The sequence below is a fragment of the Rhinopithecus roxellana genome, chromosome 20, assembly GCF_007565055.1.
Source record: "Rhinopithecus roxellana isolate Shanxi Qingling chromosome 20, ASM756505v1, whole genome shotgun sequence".
Classification (NCBI taxonomy): domain Eukaryota; kingdom Metazoa; phylum Chordata; class Mammalia; order Primates; family Cercopithecidae; genus Rhinopithecus; species Rhinopithecus roxellana.
In genome coordinates, this window is record NC_044568.1 from 63,826,786 (window position 1) to 63,845,137 (window position 18,352).

The 18,352-nt window shown below is 48.9% G+C and overlaps 1 protein-coding gene and 1 long non-coding RNA gene across 7 annotated transcripts in view; one reads left to right on the top strand and one right to left on the bottom strand.

Annotated features, from left to right (window-relative positions):
* The window catches only part of PDPR (pyruvate dehydrogenase phosphatase regulatory subunit), a 47,746-nt gene extending 44,692 nt beyond the window's left edge, over positions 1-3,054 (top strand). For 3 of the 6 annotated variants that reach the window (XM_030925400.1, XM_030925401.1, XM_030925402.1), the window contains one exon: positions 1,246-1,650. In XM_030925400.1, coding sequence (XP_030781260.1) covers positions 1,246-1,650 — 405 coding nt within the window. Of the gene's footprint in view, positions 1-1,245 lie in introns of all 6 variants that reach the window. The other 3 variants (XM_010382955.2, XM_030925399.1, XM_030925397.1) reach the window with 2 other exon arrangements.
* Positions 1,101-18,233, bottom strand: LOC104677826. Its single transcript, XR_750099.2, has 3 exons — positions 17,925-18,233; positions 3,539-3,621; positions 1,101-1,275 (listed from the first exon to the last, which is right to left on the bottom strand). It is a non-coding gene; the product is annotated as an uncharacterized LOC104677826 (long non-coding RNA).
* Positions 18,234-18,352: the final 119 nt, after the last annotated feature.

An 18,352-nucleotide genomic window follows, 5' to 3' on the forward strand; every position in this document is an offset into this window, starting at 1 on the left:
GTAAAAATATAAAAATTAGCTGGGCGTGGTGGTAGGCACCTGTAATCCCAGCTGCTCGGGAGGCTGAGACGTGAGAATTGCCTGAACCTGGGAGGAAGGGGGTCCAGTGAGCTGAGATCATGCCACTACACTCCTACCTGAGTGACAGAGCAAGGCTCCATCTCCCACAAAAAAAAAAAAAAAAAAAAAGGTAATAACTCATTTTGGGAGATATAAAAAAGGAAACTAAAATCACCCATATTTTGTCTATTTAAAGATAATCAGTATTTTTTTTTTCTTCTTTTTTTGAGATGGAGCTTCGTTCTTGTTGCCCAGGCTGGAGTGCAATGGCACGATCTTGGCTCACTGCAACCTCTGCCTCCTGGCTTCAAGTGATTCTCCTGCCTCAGCCTCCCAAGTAGCTGGGATTTCAGGCATGTGCCACCACGCCCAGCTAATTTTGTATTTTTTTTTTTTTTCCAGTAGAGATGGGGTTTCTCCAAGTTGGTCAGGCTGGTCTTGAACTCCTGACCTCAGGAGATCCGCCCGCCTCGGCCTCCCAAAGTGCTGGCATTACAGGCGTGAGCCACCGCGACTGGCCAATATAAAAAACATTCTTCTAGCCGGGCATGGTGGCTCAAGCCTGTAATCCCAGCACTTTGGGAGGCCGAGACGGGCGGATCACGAGGTCAGGAGATCGAGACCATCCTGGCTAACACGGTGAAACCCCGTCTCTACTAAAAACTACAAAAAACTAGCCAGGCGCGGTGGCAGCGCCTGTAGTCCCAGCTACCCGGGAGGCTGAGGCAGGAGAATGGCGTGAACCCAGGAGGCGGAGCTTGCAGTGAGCTGAGATCCGGCCACTGCACTCCAGCCTGAGTGACAGAGCGAGACTCCATCTCAAAAAAAAAAAAAAACATTCTTCTAAAGTACTGTACTGATAGGGTATTTTATTAAGTGAGTGAGTCTTTTTCCTAAATGTTTTTGTTCTATCTGGTTTTGTGACTTTATGTTTATAAAATAGGCAACAAAATGTGTACCTCTGTTGTTACAAAAATTACCAAGGGGTCTTTTATATTTCACATGCAGTTTCTCACATGGTGGAAATCACACCATTTCCCAAAAGCTGGCAGGGTTGTGGTTGGAGGCGGCTGTGCCCCTCTCTGTGTCATTGCGGTGACACCAGGGGACCCTTCCCACGGTGCTGCTTTCTGTGCCGAGGGTCTGAGTGTCACTGGATGACTTGGCAGTTCCTTTCTTTCTTAGGGCATGGATTTCATCGGTCGTGATGCCCTCCTGCTGCAGAAGCAGAATGGAGTGTATAAACGCCTCACCATGTTCATCCTGGACGACCATGACACAGACCTAGACCTTTGGCCTTGGTGGGGAGAGCCCATTTACCGGAATGGGCAGTATGTTGGCAAGACCACCAGCAGTGCCTATAGCTACAGCCTGGAGCGCCACGTTTGCCTGGGCTTTGTGCACAGTTTTTCCGAGGACACAGGGGAAGAGCAGGTGGTGACAGCAGATTTCATCAACCGGGGAGAGTATGAGATTGACATCGCGGGACACCGCTTCCAGGCCAGGGCCAAGCTCTACCCCGTCGCCTCCCTCTTCACCCAGAAGCGCCGAAAGGATGACATGGAGCTGAGTGACTTACATGGGAAGTGATGCCAGGGCAGCCTCACCTTCTCCCCATCATCTTGTCCTGGAGCGGGCGTCACCTTGGAGCTTTTCTTCCTTCTGCCTCCGTTCCTCTTATGGAGCTTTTGCCTCCCATCTCTCATCTCCTTGATATAATTTTGAACTTGACCTACTTTAAAAATTTTTGCCCTGCAACCTTCCTTGTCCTTCCATCTCCTCCTCCTAATATTCACTCTGGACTCTTTTTCCCTTCCCACCCCCACTCAGCTTTCATGGTGGCAGGAGGTGTGTCTGACAGGCAGGACAGAAACAAGCTCCACTGTGGACGTGAGTGACAGTGACAGCTGCTTTCAAATTCTGCATCTCAAAGCAGAGCAAGCTGGGGTGGTGCAGGCCTCGGGGCACGAGTCCCTCTCCCTTGGGTTCCATTTTCTTGGAGCAGCCTATTAATTCTGCTGGGGTTGCCGTGTTGTCGGATGCAGCTCGTTCTCCTGTTCCGCTGTGCTGTGAGCTGGCACTCGATACCTCTGGCAAGAGGATGATCATCTACCTCACTGATGAGAGGCATCGCACGGACGTTCTCTGGTCTGCAGTGGAGATAAGCAGTTAACCGGGCACCACCCTCATCCTCCCTGCAGAAGCCGTTAGCAGACCTTTGGGCCAGGGCAGCCTCCCTATAATTTTCTTCATCTCTTGCTGATCTCTATAATAAGGTTGCTTTTTCTTTCTTAGTTGAGTAAGCAAGTACGCCACAGTGGTTGAAAGGGAAAAACCATGTTGCCTTGTGTGTTGCTTTTCCTAGTCAAAAGGGTCTGACCTCAGAATGTCCCCGCCGCAGTGACGCTGAGTGGTCTGCTGTGGAAATGATGCTGCTTTTCTCTCAGCTGTCCAAAGTTCAGCCGTCCCTCCCTCCTTTTCTCCCAGTGTGCCTGACTTTGTCAGGTCAGCCTCACCTGTGCGCTGCACAGATGGCCCATAAAGTCATGTTTCTCTCCTTTTGGAACAGGGAGGGAAAGGGATCAGGTGTGTTGTCCTGGGCCCTTCAACCTTGCGGGCCGTGCTGAGTTCCAGAGAGCTGCCAGAATTCTGGGTTTGACTCTCCAGCACAGAGCAGAGCTCCGCAGAGGTGACCCACATTAGTCCACTGAGAGTTCTGAGTCCGAGGGGTGTGCGTTGCATAAGGCTAGAGACTGCTTTTCCTCCTTTCACCGCAGGCTCTTTGTTTCCCTCCACCCACCCTTCCATATCCTCTGGAAGACGACGTGCGTGCCCAGGAGTGCCCTGCACTTTCAGGCAGTGTCTCTGTTTTCCCAAGGTGAAACTTAGATATCAGCAGTCCAGCCTCAACACTTCATTTTCCCCTTGCATATCAACTGCCCTAATCTGACTTTTTTTAAGTGCAAACAAACTGCTATAAAACATTTTGGTTAGCTAAACTCTAACCTTTGGTGTATTGGTATCTTGGAAGCATTAGCTCTGTTAGGTCTATAAGTGTATTAAGGGAGATCCTTCCATTTCATTAGAGCAGCTTAAAATGCTCAGGTGTCTGCCTTCTCTGGTGTTTCTTTGGGATCTCTGTTTACCCACTTAGGCTGGCTCCTTCTAGACATTTCTTGCCATTTCCCCAACTAGACCACTCCTAGTGATTACTGACTTTAGTGTCCACCTTTTTGGATGGTTCTAGTTGGCATATTAAAGGAGCATATGATGAGAATTCTGTTTGGGGGTCTAGTTGTCTCAGGGCAAGTATGTACTTACCTAGCCCAGAGATGCTGCCTCTAGACAGCGAGGAGGAGAGGAGGAAAGGTGTTGCCGGCTGGAGGGTCGACCAGTGAACAGCAGCTGTGAATGCCTTGGGAGAGGAGGAACAGGCCCTTGGGCAGATGCTGGCGTTACCAGCAGGGAGCAGACTTACCTCTGAAGATGGAGACAGGTGACTGGGAGCTGCAGGCCTCCCCTGCTCTTCCAGACGTAGCATTTGCACCCCTCCAAAGCCATCTTTCTAAAGGAAAATGTATTTGTAATTGAATCCAGAATTTAGTTAACACATAGACATAACTCTTTAACCTTAACTTTGGCAATACATTTGTGCTTTAAGTGTTACATAGCAGTATCACCACTTACCAGGATCCAAATCGAAAGAATAAAAGCTGTCTCCATAGTTTAAAATTGAACAGTGCCATCATCACAGTATATTAGTCAAATAGAAGCTTCATCAGAAGTGTATCCCACATAGAGTTTTAAGACTTGGATTCTTGGCCGGGCACGGTGGCTCACGCTTGTAATCCCAGCACTTTGGGAGGCCAAGGTGGGTGGATCACGAGGTCAGGAGATCAAGACCACGGTGAAACCCCGTCTCTTACTAAAAATGCAAAAAATTAGCCGGGCACGGTGGCGGGCGCCTGTAGTCCCAGCTACTCAGGAGGCTGAGGCAGGAGAATGGCGTGAACCCAGGAGGCGGAGCTTGCAGTGAGCCGAGATCGCACCACTGCACTCCAGCCTGGGCTAAGAGCAAGACTCTGTCTCAAAAAAAAAAAAAAAGACTTGGATTCTCTTCTGCCCTTGTTAATCTGCAACTAATTACTAGAGATTGACATGTTTTTAATTAGCTGTCCTGTCTAAGAAGTCAGGAAATCTGATGCTGTGTCCAAAACTATGCACTGTTTGTTGAACTAGAACCAGAAGTCCTGGCCTCCTGTTAAATGACGTCCGTTTCCCTCTCCGAGCAACAGAGTGCTTGTCTTGCCAGGAGGGGAGGATGGAGGGGTGAGCACTCAGGCTGTCATTTGAAACACCTTGTCCGTGAATAGGGTCATACTCCTAAGAGTGACGGGGTGTTGATCTTCTAGGACATCACTTGTTTATTGAGTACCCCAAACATACAGATTTGTAGCACTTTAGAGTTCATCCTTGAAGTCTCTCCTGGTTCATTCAAATATAGGCTGTGTGAGTCTGGTGGTTTTCTGTAATTGGTCTAATGTGAGCTGTTTGAACAGACAGATCTGACAGTGAATGACTCTCCCCTGCTTCTGGCATAATTGCTTTGCCTCTGTCTAGTGTCCAAGCCTCTTAGCTGGTCAAGAGGAGAGGGCAGCATAACTTCCTGACCGTCGGTGTTGGACGTCGGAGCATTCTGGACTCCTGAGAGGCAGTGACCTCTTGAGTGAACGGGGGGGCCAATAGATGCCCGATCCAGAGCTGTGGCTGCAAATCCAGCAGGAATAAGGAGGGACAACCACAGCGTCGTCATCTGTGTGTCATTTCCAAGGGTTTGCCTTGTGTCTCAGCTCATTCTGGGGAGCCTGTTTGTCTTCTCTCCCTAGAGATTTTAAGGATTCTGGACTCTTGTGAATGGGTGACTGGACTTGGCTTTATGGAGTTGGGTGCTTCTTTCTCTCTGCAATTACCTGTCATAGCATTTTGTGCTCACCATGGAGGACGGTGTCTGCCTTCTCTTGTCGGTGTATGCCATCTGAACTTAGGAACACAACGTGTATTGGCATAAACAGATGGAGACCCAGGGTTGAGGGTTGCCAGTTTTCCGTGGGCCTTCCCCTCCCTTGAAATGCCCTTAGTTACCTCCCCTTCATTGTCAGAGCACGTGTGACTTTCTTTTCTTAGCACTGCCAGGGTCATTGACTTCCATCTAAGCTTGCATCAGGAAGATGCTCCTCCTGTGATCGTTGGTACTGAAGCCAGAAAATCTCTCATTCAGGAACTCTGAGGAGCAAAAAGGGACAAACACTAACTGCTGAGCGGGGCCATGTGATCTCCCTTCACCTTGCGTTGCTGTCACAGCACCTCGTATGAGGGCAGGACAGGCTCCAGCAGAGAGAACTGCACAATGACCACTGTATTTTTCACGCTCTTCCAGGGATCCCTGTCCCCCCACATTCAAGAGATCTTATTCAGGCCAGAGACACAGAGACCACATTGCCCGGTGATTAAACCCCGGTTTTACTCTGGCCCCAGGAGTAGAGGCTGGCCACTGCTGTTTGGTTCTCACTGGGAGGCACGCTGGCCCTGGATCGTCTCCTCATGCACAGCCGGAGTTTTACCTGTTTGCTTGCTTTCCTGGACTGCTGTTTCCAAGAAAGTAACTAAAGCGTATGAAAAGTAAACCTCCAGCTTCCACAGTATATTACCTGCCTTTGCCTGTATTTAAAAGTTAGCCTCCTCCCTCGCCACCGTCTTGGTGGCAGTAGTGGTGCAAGAATGATGGGAGATTTCCAAGAGCGTTGAGTGCTTCGCTGAAGACAGGAAGCACTCAACCTGTAGCCTTCATTTCTGGCTCTGCTTCTCCTCTGGTGTAGGGACACATTTCCTGGCATTTGGCTTGAGTCTGCACCACTTTTTGAGAACCTGAAATAGAAGGGAATCTTCTGTGACCCGCAGTCTCCATTTTGGCCCTAGAATACTGGCCTGGTGGAGGAATTTGCGTTGGCTTGCTTTCAGGGGTTAGTTACAAGGGTCAGTTTTATGTCTCTTTTGCTTCACCAGTGTGGTCATTCAGGGTCGTCTTTAACATCTAAGATAGGGGTTTGGTTGGCCGGGCGTGTTCGCTCACTCCTGTAATCCCAGCACTTTGGGAGGCCCAGCAAGGTGGGAGAATCGCTTGAACCCAGGAGGCAGAGATTGCAGTGAGCCAAGATTACACCACTGCACTCCAGCCTGGGTAACAGAGTGAGACTCTGTCTCAAAAAAAAAAAAAAAATTCTAAGATAGAGGTTTGGTCAACAGTGGTTAATAATAAATAAGAACCTCCTGCCATTCTAATTTTCCTGCTGCACCCCATCCCCCAAACACCCATCACAAACATTGATATAAGCAGTATTAGCACAGTATAAAGAATGTTCACCTTGCACATGTCATTTCAGGCACATGGATTCAGGAGAAGCACAGTTGAGTGGAAGAAATGGTAGATGTGTGAGGCTTGCCCCAGGCCCTGTGTACACACAGTAAATGGTGCCCATGGGTCTCTCCGTCAGCACCTCCTCCCCGCCACCACTTCGGGCCAACACTTCAAGGTGCTGAGTTGTAAGGCTCCCCCATTGTCAATACCGGGCTCGCCTTTGCAGCCCCGATCACTACCAGTACACTCTTTTCCAAGATAACTGAATATTTTTGTATGCCTTTGCCTGCCTTTGTCCATAAAACATCAAGAGTTGTTTGTGATTCTTGACTTCTCCGAGCAGAGTGTCTGCATCTCTTGGAGAGTTACACATTTCTTCATGGGCCATTTTTCTCATTCTTAGATGCACCTGTTTTTATCCTTTGCAAAACATCTTCTGCCTTCTTGTTTTCCTGTCAAAGACAGAAATTACAGGAGATAGGGAGGATTTTTTAGCATCTCTGTCAAAAGATCTATGTCAGAATTTCCTTTGCACACCAAGAACTGGAGCTTAGAGCCCCGCTATTCTCTAAGCCAGGTTCTAGTGCCTTACACTCCAGAATGTCAGATGGTGGGTGCAGATTGGAAGAAAGAGAAAAGTTCATCTCAGCGTGTGGGTTCCCATCCGCCCCACATAGCCTCTCCTTCCTCAGAACAATGGACGTGGGCTAGAAAGCTCTTTCAGTGAAGGGTTTTCTAGCAGCTCAGTTAACACTTTACTCTCTGGTCAACACTTGGGATGTATAAAAATGCCATTGTAATTACTGTAGAGTCCTGTGACTCATCGTTTGTGTTTGTCAATGTGCAGTTCAGCTTAGCTCTTCTCTGTTCCTGTGTAGTTACAGTGTGGCCCTGAAGACATCCGAGGCACTTCAGTAAGTGGGATCTTTTCTAGAGATCCTTGGTGACTTTGGGTGCACAGGGTGACCGAGCATTTCTGCCCCTGTGAATGTGGCACTAACACTGTGCACTGTCTCCACCAAGCAAGGTTTCCACTGAGTTTCTTCTGACGTTACTAGGTTTGTAAATGAATAAACAGACATTTTAACTACTCTTGCACGGCTGCTTGTGAAATGTTCTTCATCTGTAGCGACTTAAATGTGTTTGCTACCAGAAAGCATAAACTGTGCAGAGGAGTGTGTGTGCCTCCCTGTGTTACCACAGTGTAAGGAAAGATTTGTGAATGGGGGTAGGGAAGATGCAGGTGTTTATCTTACCCTCCCTGCAGCGCTGGAGTGACTGGGGGGAAAAGCTTCCCGCCTCCTCCTGAAGTTCCGACCAGCCATCTGCCTACAGCTGACCTCATAGGAGGAACTTGCCACCTGACGTTCCACGCGGGCATGTGTGTGCTCAGGTTTGTGTGGAAAGCAAGGGGGGTCGTGTGCTCACACTGTGGAAACAACACTGAGAGAAATAGCCAGTGCTCTCTTTCTACACCAGCTTCCATCCACACGTTAGTCGCTGGACTTGACCTGTTCAACTAATTTTTTTTTTTTTTTTTTTTTAAACGGAGTCTTGCTTTGTTGCCCAGGCTGGAGTGCAGTGGTGCGATCTCGGCTCACTGCAACCGTCACTCCCAGGTTCAAGTGATTCTCCTGCCTCAGCTTCCAGAGTAGCTGGGATTACAGGCACGCGCCACCATGCCCAGCTAATTTTTGTATTTTTGTAGAGACGGGGTGTCGCCATGTTGGCCAGGCTGGTCTCAAACTCCTGCCTCAAGTGATCCACCTGCCTTGGCCTCCCAAAGTGCTGGGATTACAGGCGTGAGCCACTGTGCCTGGCCCCAACTAATTTTTGAGGGTTTTTTTTTTTTTAAGTATTTGTACTTTGAGAATCTTATAGGTTCACATGTTTACAACTATCTCTTCATCTTGTCTTCTAAATCAGCCCCTTCTATTCCAGTTCAGGAGTGGTCAGCCACACCAGAAACCTGGGGCTCACCTGGTCTCCCCACTCGCCTCTCCCTCTGCCTCCTGCTTATCACCCAGCCTTACAGGGTCTGTCTCCTCAGTGCCTCTCCTCTGTTCGGACCTCTCTGTCCCACCACTGCTGCTGTGGCAGAGAGGGTTGTCAGCCCTGACTTCAGGAGAAATCTCTTACTGATTTTCCTGCTTCTCATGTCATCCCCTCCCACTGCAGGGTTGTCTTTATAAAACACAGTAGGTCAGTTTACTCACTGCCTTGAAACCGTTGAGGGACTCCCCTTTGTCATGAGACAAAGCTCTCAGTCCTTAGCCTGACCAACCAGGGTCTCCAGGGTGTGCCGGGCCACGCTGCCCCAGGGCTCCAGCCCATGCTGCGTGTAATGTGGGGCCTGCAGCTGGGTGCGTGCTCCCTGTCCACAGCTGGATCTCACCTCGAATCCTGCTCTCCAGTCACACTGAGAGGTTTCCCACTCCCATATTTGCTCACTAAAATGCATCCTGGCAGCCGTCCCCTGTGCTTGTGGAAAGTCCCGAATTGAGGGTCACATGAACCCCCACTCTCCCAAGTTGTCCTCACAGAGCCCTCCTGTCTTTCACTTGATTGATTGATTGGTTGAGATGGAGTTTCGTTCTTGTTGCCCAGGCTGCTGGAATGCAGTGGCGGGATGTCAGCTCACTACAACCTCCGCCTCCCAGGTTCCAACAATTCTGCCTCAGCCTCCGGAGTAGCTGGGATTACAGGCATGCGCCACCATGCCTGGCTAATTTTGTATTTTTAGTAGAGATGAGGTTTCACCATATTGGTCATTGGTCAGGCTGGTCTCGAACTCCTGACCTCAGGTGATCCACCTACCTCAGCCTCCCAAAGTGCTGGGATTACAGGTGTGAGCCACTGTGCCTGGCCCCTCCTATCTTTCAAAAGCTCAGCCCAAGACCACCATCATCCCACAGTGGAGCCTTTGCTTCCCCAAGAGAATAGCCCCCTTTGGGGTCCTCACACACCTGTTTCTGATATGTCTTTATTTGGTTCTCTGCCCTGCTGGTTCTGTAAGTCTCGAATTCTCTGAGAAGAACTCAAATTCTCCCAAACTCCAACACCTCACGTTGTGTTTGGTGTTTAACAGATAATTAAATGAATGAGCAAAAAGTGGAGGGCAAAATCATTAAAATGTCTTTTAAGATTTAAGGATTTTAGGCCGAGCGCAGTGGCTCACGCCTGTAATCCCAGCACTTTGGGAGGCTGAGGCAGGTGGATCACCTGAGATCGGGAATTCAAGACCATCCTGGCCAACATGGTGAAACCCCGTCTCCACTAAAAATGCAAAATTAGCCAGGCATGGTGGTGCATACCTGTAATCCCAGCTGTGCGGGAGGCTGAGGCAGGAGAATCGCTTGAACCAGGGAGTCACAACTTGCAGTGAGCCGAGATCACACCATTGCACTCCAGCCTGGGCAACAAGAGCGAAGCTCTGTCTCAAAAAAAAAAAAAAAAAAAAAAAAAAAGGGGGGGGGGAATGTAAGGATTTTAAATGTTTGATTTTTTTTTTCTTTTTGAGACAGAATCTTGCTGTGTCACCAGGCTGGAGTGCAATGGCACGATCTTGGCTCACTGCAACCTCTGACTCCCTGGTTCAAGGGATTCTCCCGCCTCAGCCTCCCAAGTAGCTGGGATTACAGGTACATGCCACCACGCTAATTTTTTGTATTTTTAGTAGACATGGGGTTTCACCATGTTGGCCAGGATAGTCTCGATCTCCTGACCTCATGATCTGCCCACCTCAGCCTCCCAAAGTGCTGGGATTACAGGCTTGACCCACCGCGCCTGGCCTTAGAAATTTTTTAAATGATTGTTTGCCAACTTTACAACAGGACGATGTTGTTGTTCGCTGGCCAGTAGGTGGCGCTGTGGCACGTGATTTGAGCCTCCTGGATTCACACAGCTGTTTACGTGGAGAGCCCAGTGCCGGGACCATTAGCACCCCAGTCAGGCCATGCATCCCCCCCAAGGGTGCTCACCCAGTGTGGCCTCCATGGCACAGGGGGACTGAGATGAGGCTCCTTTAGTTCACCCTCCCTTGAGAAGAGCAATGTGTGCTTACCCTCCAGTGGCTTGTTCTCATGAAATGCTCTGCAGTTAGGGACCTTCAGATGCTTAGATCTGAGGTGTCACCTGATTCAAGCCCCTCAGAATCCCAGACTGTTGTGGTGGGTCAAGGGCATGGGGTTTTGGGTTTACTGGCCTGGGCCTGAATGCCAGCATTGCCTCTTCCTTGGTGTATGACCTTGGGTGGTTGCCTTTCCTAGGCCTCTGTTTACTTGTTTTAAAATGGACAGTGATGCCTACTTCATAGGGTTGTTATGAAACTCAACTAATGAATATAAAATACTTGACCCAGACTGTTATGGTGGTTCACGCCTGTAATCCCAACACTTTGGGAGGCCGAGGCAGAGGAATTGCTTGAGCGCAGGAGTTCAAGACTGGCCTGGGCAACTTAGCGAGACCCCATCTTTACCAAAAATCAAAAAATTAGCCAGGTAGAGTGGTGTGTGCCTGTAGTCCCAATTACCCAGGAGGCTGAGGTGAAGGGATTGCTTCAGCCCAGAAGTTCAAGACTGCAGTGAGCCGTGATCATGCCACTGCACTCCAGCCTGGATGACAGATCAAGGCCGTGTCTCAAAAAATATAGTATTTGACCCATTGCAAGATCTTTCCATGCACGACAGCTGTTCTTCTATTACTCTTCCAGGATGAATTGCACGGCCTGCTCCCTTGGGTTTCCAGGTTGCAGGAGATGAGCAAAACTGAATGACCTCAGTAGGCCAAGAGCAAAGGACATGGGTCCAGACCTGGTGGCCAGTTGCTTGTGATGGGAGCTGGGCTGGAGTCCCCAAGTGCCACTAGTACTGACTTCTTTTAACTATGTTCATTGTGACTTGTTTATTTATAAAAGTAACCACTGCGCCTTGGTGTGGACTGAACTCTGAACTCCAGATGCATGCGGTGAGTTAACCATGGTCTGGGGAGCTCTGTTGCCATGCCCAGGACATGCATCTGTGAGCATCATATGTGAGCAGATAGAGCCATGCCTCTGGTGATTTGAACACCTGCACTTTCCAGCTGCTTCAGGGCCCTGAACATCGATGGATGTTTGTACTTCATTCCCTCCTCAGCCCAGCTGGTCCCACTCCGCGACTGTGCTCTAGGCATTTCATCTCAATTGGGTGACATACTTGAATACAGCAGTTATGAGAACAGCAACCTCAGAAGAACATCTGGCATCCAGACCTCCCGAGCCTATTTACACAAGGTACCAACTTCTGTAAGCCTTGAAAATCTAAGTCATCCGGGCTGGGCACAGTGGCACACTCCTGTAATCCCAGCATTTTTTTGGAAGGCCGAGGCAGGCAGATCACTTGAGGTCAGGAGTTCAAGACCAGTCTGGCCAACATGGCGAAACCCCATCTGTACTAAAAATACAAAAATTAGCCGGGTATGGTAGTGCATGTCTATAATCCCAGCTACTTGAGAGGCTGAAGCAGGAGAATCGCTTGAACCCGGGAAGCGGAGGTTGCAGTGAGCCAAGACCGCACCACTGCACTCCAGCCTGGGCAACAGATCCCTTGGTATAGATACAGGGAGCTTGGGTGGTCTCATCACAGCAGAACCTCAGCTCTTGGCATGTTCTTTCCTTTGTTACCAGCTTTTGAAACTGAAGTGTAGTAGAGTCATGAACCAGACTCTGAAACAGGAACCAGACAGAGAAACATTTTAAGAAGTAGCGGCTGACCAGGAGTTGGAGGTTGCAGTGAACTATGGTTGCACCTGTGAATAGCCACTGCACTCCAGCCTGGGCAACATAGTGAGACCCCTATCTTAAAAAAAAAAAAAAGGGCCAGGCACGGTGGCTCAAGCCTGTAATACCAGCACTTTGGGAGGCCAAGGCAGGTGGATCACAAGGTCAGGAGATCAAGACCATCTTGGCTAACACAATGAAACCCCATCTCTACTAAAAATACAAAAAATTAGCCGGGCATGATGGCAGGCGCCTGTAGTCCCAGCTACTCGGGAGGCTGAGGCAAGAGAATGGTGTGAACCCAGGAGGTGGAGCTCACAGTGAGCCGAGATGGTGCCACTGCACTCCAGCCTGGGCAACAGAGCGAGACTCCATTTCAAAAACAAGAAAAAAGAAGAAAAAGAAAATGGCCAGGCACAGTGGCTCACAACTGTAATGTCAGTGCTTTGGGAGGCCAATGCAGGAGGATCACTTGAGCTCAGGAGTTTTAGACCAGCCTAGACAACATGGCAAGACCCCGTCTCTACCAAAAATACAAAAAATTAGCCAGGCATGCTATTGCATGCCCATAGTCCCAACTACCTGGGAGGCTGAGGTGGGAGGATTACCTGAACCCCAGCTGGGTGACAGAGTGAGACCCTGTCTGGAAAAAAAAAAAAAGCAGCTGGGTATGGTGGCACGTGCCTGTAGTCCTACCTGCTTAGGAGGCTGAGGCGTGAGGATGGCTTGAGCCCAGGAGTTCGAGGTTACTCTGAGCAATGAGGGTGCCCTGCACTCCAGCCTGGGTGACAAAGCAAGACCCTCAAATAAAACAAAATAAATTGGTCATAAATATAAGAGTTTTTTTGTGTATTGTTCATTCTGTTCCCTTGATCTGTATCTATCCTTTTTCCATATCTTATAGATGTGATTACTAGAAGTTTCATAGCAAGTTTTGAAATCAGGTAGTATACATTCTCCAGTTTTATTCTTTTTCAGATGTGCTTTGGTTATTCTAATTCCTTTGCGTTTCCATGCAAATTTTAAGATCCAGTTTTAAGATCCAATTTGAGATGGATCTTGCTATATTGTCCAGGCTGGTCTCAAACTCCTGGGCTCAAGGGATCCTCCTGCCTCAGCCTCCCAAATAGCTGGGATTATAGGCACATGCCACCACACCTGGCCTCTCAATTGCTTTAAAATAAACACAACAGGCCGGGCGCAGTGGCTCACGCCTGTAATCCCAGCACTTTGGGAGGCCGAGACGGGCGGATCACAAGGTCAGGAGATCGAGACCATCCTGGCTAACACGGTGAAACCCCGTCTCTACTGAAAATACAAAAAATTAGCCGGGCGAGGTTGCGGGCGTCTGTAGTCCCAGCTACTCGGGAGGCTGAGGCAGGAGAATGGCGTGAACCCAGGAGGCGGAGCTTGCAGTGAGCCGAGATTGGGCCACTGCACTCCAGAATGGGTGACAGAGCGAGACTCCGTCTCAAAAAAAAAAATAAATAAATAAATAAACACAACAACGAAAATCTTTTGGAAGTTTGATGGGCATTGCATTGAATTAATAGACAAATTTGGGGAGAATTACCATTCATCTATACAGTGAAATCTAACTCTACTAAAAATACAAAAATTGGCCAGGTGTGCTGACTCATGCCTATAATTTCAGCACTTTGGGAGGTCAAGGTGTGCGGCTCACTTGAGGTCAGGAGTTCAAGACCTGCCTGGCCAACATGGTGAAACCCTGCCTCTACTAAAAATATAAAAATTAGCCAGGTGTGGTGGCAGGTGCCTGTGATCCAAGCTACTTGGGAGGCTGAGGCAGGATAATCACTTAAACCCGGGAGACGGAGGTTGCAGTAGGAAGAGATCACGCCACTGCACTCCACCCTGGATGACAGAGCAAGACTCAGTCTCAAAAAACAAACAACGAAACAATATTGAGTCTTCTATTCCATGAATGTGAAATGTCTATGCATTTTTTTAGATCTTTAGTTTCTCTCAGCAATGTTGTTCTACAGTTTTATATATATGGATTTTTTTTTTTTTTTTTTTGAGATTGAGTCTCATTCTGTTGCCTAGTCTGCAGTGCAGTGGCGCAATCTTGGCTTACTGTAACCTCCACCTCCCAGGTTCAAGCAATTCTCCTGTCTCAGCCTCCTGAGTAGAGTAGCTGGGATTACAGTTGCCCACCACCACGCCTGGCTAATTTTTTGTATTTTTAGTAGAGATGAGGTTTCACCATGTTGACCAGGCTGGTCTTGAACTCCTGACCTCAAGCAATCCATCCACCTCGGTCTCCCAAAGTGCTGGGATTACAGATGTCACCCTTTATTCTAGTAGGGTTTTTTTTTTTTTTAAACATTCCTTCGGATTTTCCACAGTAGAATTATGTCATCTACAAATGAAGATAGTTTTATTTCTTTTCAGTATGGATGCCTTTAATGTCTTTTTGTTAACTTAATGCACACATTGCACATTCAATAGTACAATGTTTAGTGGGACCGGTGAGGAAAGACATCCTTGCCTTGTTTTGATCTTAGGGAGGAAAGTCTTTGGTCTCACTGTTAAATGTGATATTAGCTGTACGGTTTTCATAAGGGCTGTATTCATTTGCTAGGGCTGCCATATAAGGTTCCACACACTGGGTGGCTTAAAAAACAGAATGTATTTTCTCAGGAGGCATAAAGGCCAAGATCAAGGTGCCAGTGGGTTGGTTTCCTCTGAGGATCTCTCTCCTTGGCTTGTCTACAGCTGCCTTCTCCCTGTGTCTTCACGGGATCTTCCCTCTGTGTGTCTGTTCTTATAACGGGACCAGTCAGGTTGGATCAGGACCCACCCCAGTGACCTCATTTAACTTTAATTACCTCTTTAAAGACCCTATCTCTAAATACAGTGACATGGAGGTAATGGAGTTAGAACTTCAACATACTAATTTGGGGCTGGGTGTGGTGGCTCACGCCTGTAATCCCAGCAGATGGCTTGAACTTTGAGAGCAGCCTAAGCAACATGGTGAAGCCCCATCTCTACTAAAAATACAAAAATTACCTGGGTATGGTGGCGCACACCCACAGTCCAGCTACTCAGGAGGCTGAGGTAGGAAGATGGCTTGAGCCTGGGATGTGGAGGTCAAAGCCCCAGAAGCAGAGGTCACAGTGAACCGAAATTGCGCCACTGCACTCCATCTTCTTCTTTTCTTGGGCAACAGAACCAGACTTCATCTCGAGAAAAATTTAAAAATTAAATAGACATGAATTTTTTTTTTTTTTTTTTTTTTTATTTTTTTTTTTAGAATCTCATTCTGTTGCCCAGGCTGCAGTGCAGTGGTGTGATCTCAGCTCACTGCAACCTCTGTCTCCTGGGCTCAGGTGATTCTTATACCTCAGCCTCCCGAGTAGCTGGGATTACAGGTGTGTGCCACTATACCCAGCTAAATTTTGTATTTTTAGTAGAGACAGGATTTCGCCATGTTGGCCAGGCTGGCCTCAAACTGCTGACCTCAGGTGATCCGCCCACCTCGGCCTCCCAAAGTGCTGGGACTACAGTCATAAGCCACTGCACCTGGCCTAATTTTTTTTTTTTTTTTTTTTTTTTTTTTTTGAGACAGAATCTTGGTCTGTTACCCAGGCTGGTGTGTAGTGGCATGATCACAGTTCACTGCAGCCTTGACCTCCCCGGCTCAGGCTATCCTCCCACCTCAGCCTCCCAGGTAGGTGGGACTATGGACACATGCTACCATGCCCAGCTAATTTTTTGTATTTTTTTTAGAGACAGGATTTCACCATGCTGCCCAGGCTGGTCTCAAACTCCTGAGCTCAAGCAGTCCACCCACCTTGGCCTCCCAAAGTGCTGGGATTATAGGTGTGAGCTACTATGCCTGGCCTGGACATGTAATTTTTAGAAGAAAATGTGGCCACAACTCTCCTAGAGTTGAATGGGTTTTTTTTTGTTTGTTTGTTTTTTTGTTTTTTTTGTTTTGTTTTGTTTTGTTTTGTTTTGTTTTGTTTTTGGAGACCATCAACAAGATTTCAAGGCTTTAAAGAAAGGAGCTGCTTCAGGAAGAGACAAAATGACTTGACCGCTATAAGCTTCAAGTGCAGACTGGGCAAAGAGGTATCAGCTATGCATGAGCTGGAGAGGGGTGCAATAGATAGAGACACAGGTGATAAAGAAAATATAGCAAAATGTGAATCCTACAGTCTGGGTGGTGGATGTAAACCCTGTAATAGCCTCACCTGGGGAAAGTTGCCTTGCAAGAACGAGGCTGCCCATTCTCCAAACCCACCCCAGCCACCAAGCAGGCTGCAGTAAAAAGTCTGGGCCTGGGAGGAAGTACCATGGAAACCAAGTTGCAATGCCCTGGTTAGGGGCCCAGCAGAGGGGTCATCCTGGCTCTACACCATTGGATACTGAGTTTCAGGAGTGGGAGTGCCATCCTCAGGGTCACACAGCGTGTCGGTTCCAGCCTAGGCCTTCCAGTGTCTCATTAATCTTTTATCCACTCAGCTTCTCTTCTGGCTCATGAACCTTGCTCTCCTGGGACTTTTTTTTTTTGAGGGGTTGGGGGTGGGACAGAGCCTCACTCTGTCGCCCAGGATGGAGTACAGTGGTGCCATCTTGGCTCACTGCAACCTCCGCCTCCCAGATTCAAGCAATTCTCCTGCCTCAGTCCTGAGTAGCTGGGACTACAGCTACACCACCCCGTCCGGCTAATTTTTGTATTTGTAGTAGAGACAGGGTTTCACTGTGTTGGCCAGGCTGGTCTCAAGCTCCTGACCTCAAGTGATCTGCTTGCCTCGGCCTCCCAAAGTTCTGGGATTACAGGCGTAAGCCACCGCGCCCGGCCTGGGACTCTTCTTGCAGTGAGCCAGGGTCATGGGGTCCTTAAAAAGTTGCTCCCCCAATCCCCAAAATATATTTTTCTCCCACCTGTCCCAAGTGCCTGGCATCATACCATATGGGTCAACTGGCCATGTTTGCCATGGAAGCCCAAGAGGAGGAAGTGGGTCTTTTACTACCCGGCACAGCAGAGCTGTGGAAAGTGCACTGAGAAAGGTCAGGCTGTGAACTAAAGCATTGGGAATGGGAAGGCAGAGACCTTGGATTAGCTGGGATGCTCCATGCCCTGGCTGAGTGACCTTGGACAAGCCCGTTAGACACACTGAGCCCATTTCCTTATCTCCACGACGGGCGTCCCACCTGCTACTGCACCGGGTTCTTGTGGCAATAATTGAACTCACACATGCAAACAGGCTTTAGTTCAATAATTGAACTCACACATGCAAACAGGCTTTGTGAGCTCGATAAACACAGGTGGCTTGGCCAGGTGTGGTGGCTCATGCCTGTAACCCCAGTACTTTGGGAGGCCAAGGTGGGAAGATCGCTTGAGCCCAGGAGGTCAAGGCTGCAGTGAGCTGAGATTATAACACTCCAACCTGAGTGACAGAGTGAGACCGTCTAAAAAATAAAAATAAAAATACACCAAAAAACAGGTAACTATTAAGCATTGCTAGGACCTGCATGCAGTGACCCTGAGGTGCTGGGTTTCTGTTTGAGGGAGAAGAAACTCCTGAGCCCTTAGGTATTGTGGGGGACACGCAGTTCCAGACTGCCTGCACGTCCTGTATCCCTGGCCTCGTCCGCTTCCCTGGCACCCATGACGATAGCCGTATTCCACTGGTGTTTCCCCAGGAAAGCCAACCCTACCTGCATCTCAGTGGAGCTTCCACAGAGTTGGAACCCCGCTCCGAGAGGGTGCGGGCTCGGGCCAGGGATCACACAAACTCCAGAAGGAGGACGTAGTTGGTTTGCAAGGCTGTGACCTGGTTGAATAACCTTTGATCTGCCCCGAGAGGAATGTGGGCATTAGGCTGCGGCCCGCAGGACAGCCCTGTATTTTCTGAGAAACGTGGCCCACGGTGCAGATCTGCTCCAGCTCACTCTGGTGGGATCATGCCAACCACGGCCGGGCCACGGAACATCGTGGCAAGGTGCTGCCCTCCTGCTACGCCACCTATCTAGAAGCAGACTTGATCCGAGCAGGACTGGAGTCAGCCAAGGACATCACGTGCTCTGGTCCCCGCCTGCCTTGACTCCTCCTGCCTCACTCCCCCATGGCCCATAGTCAACGTGGG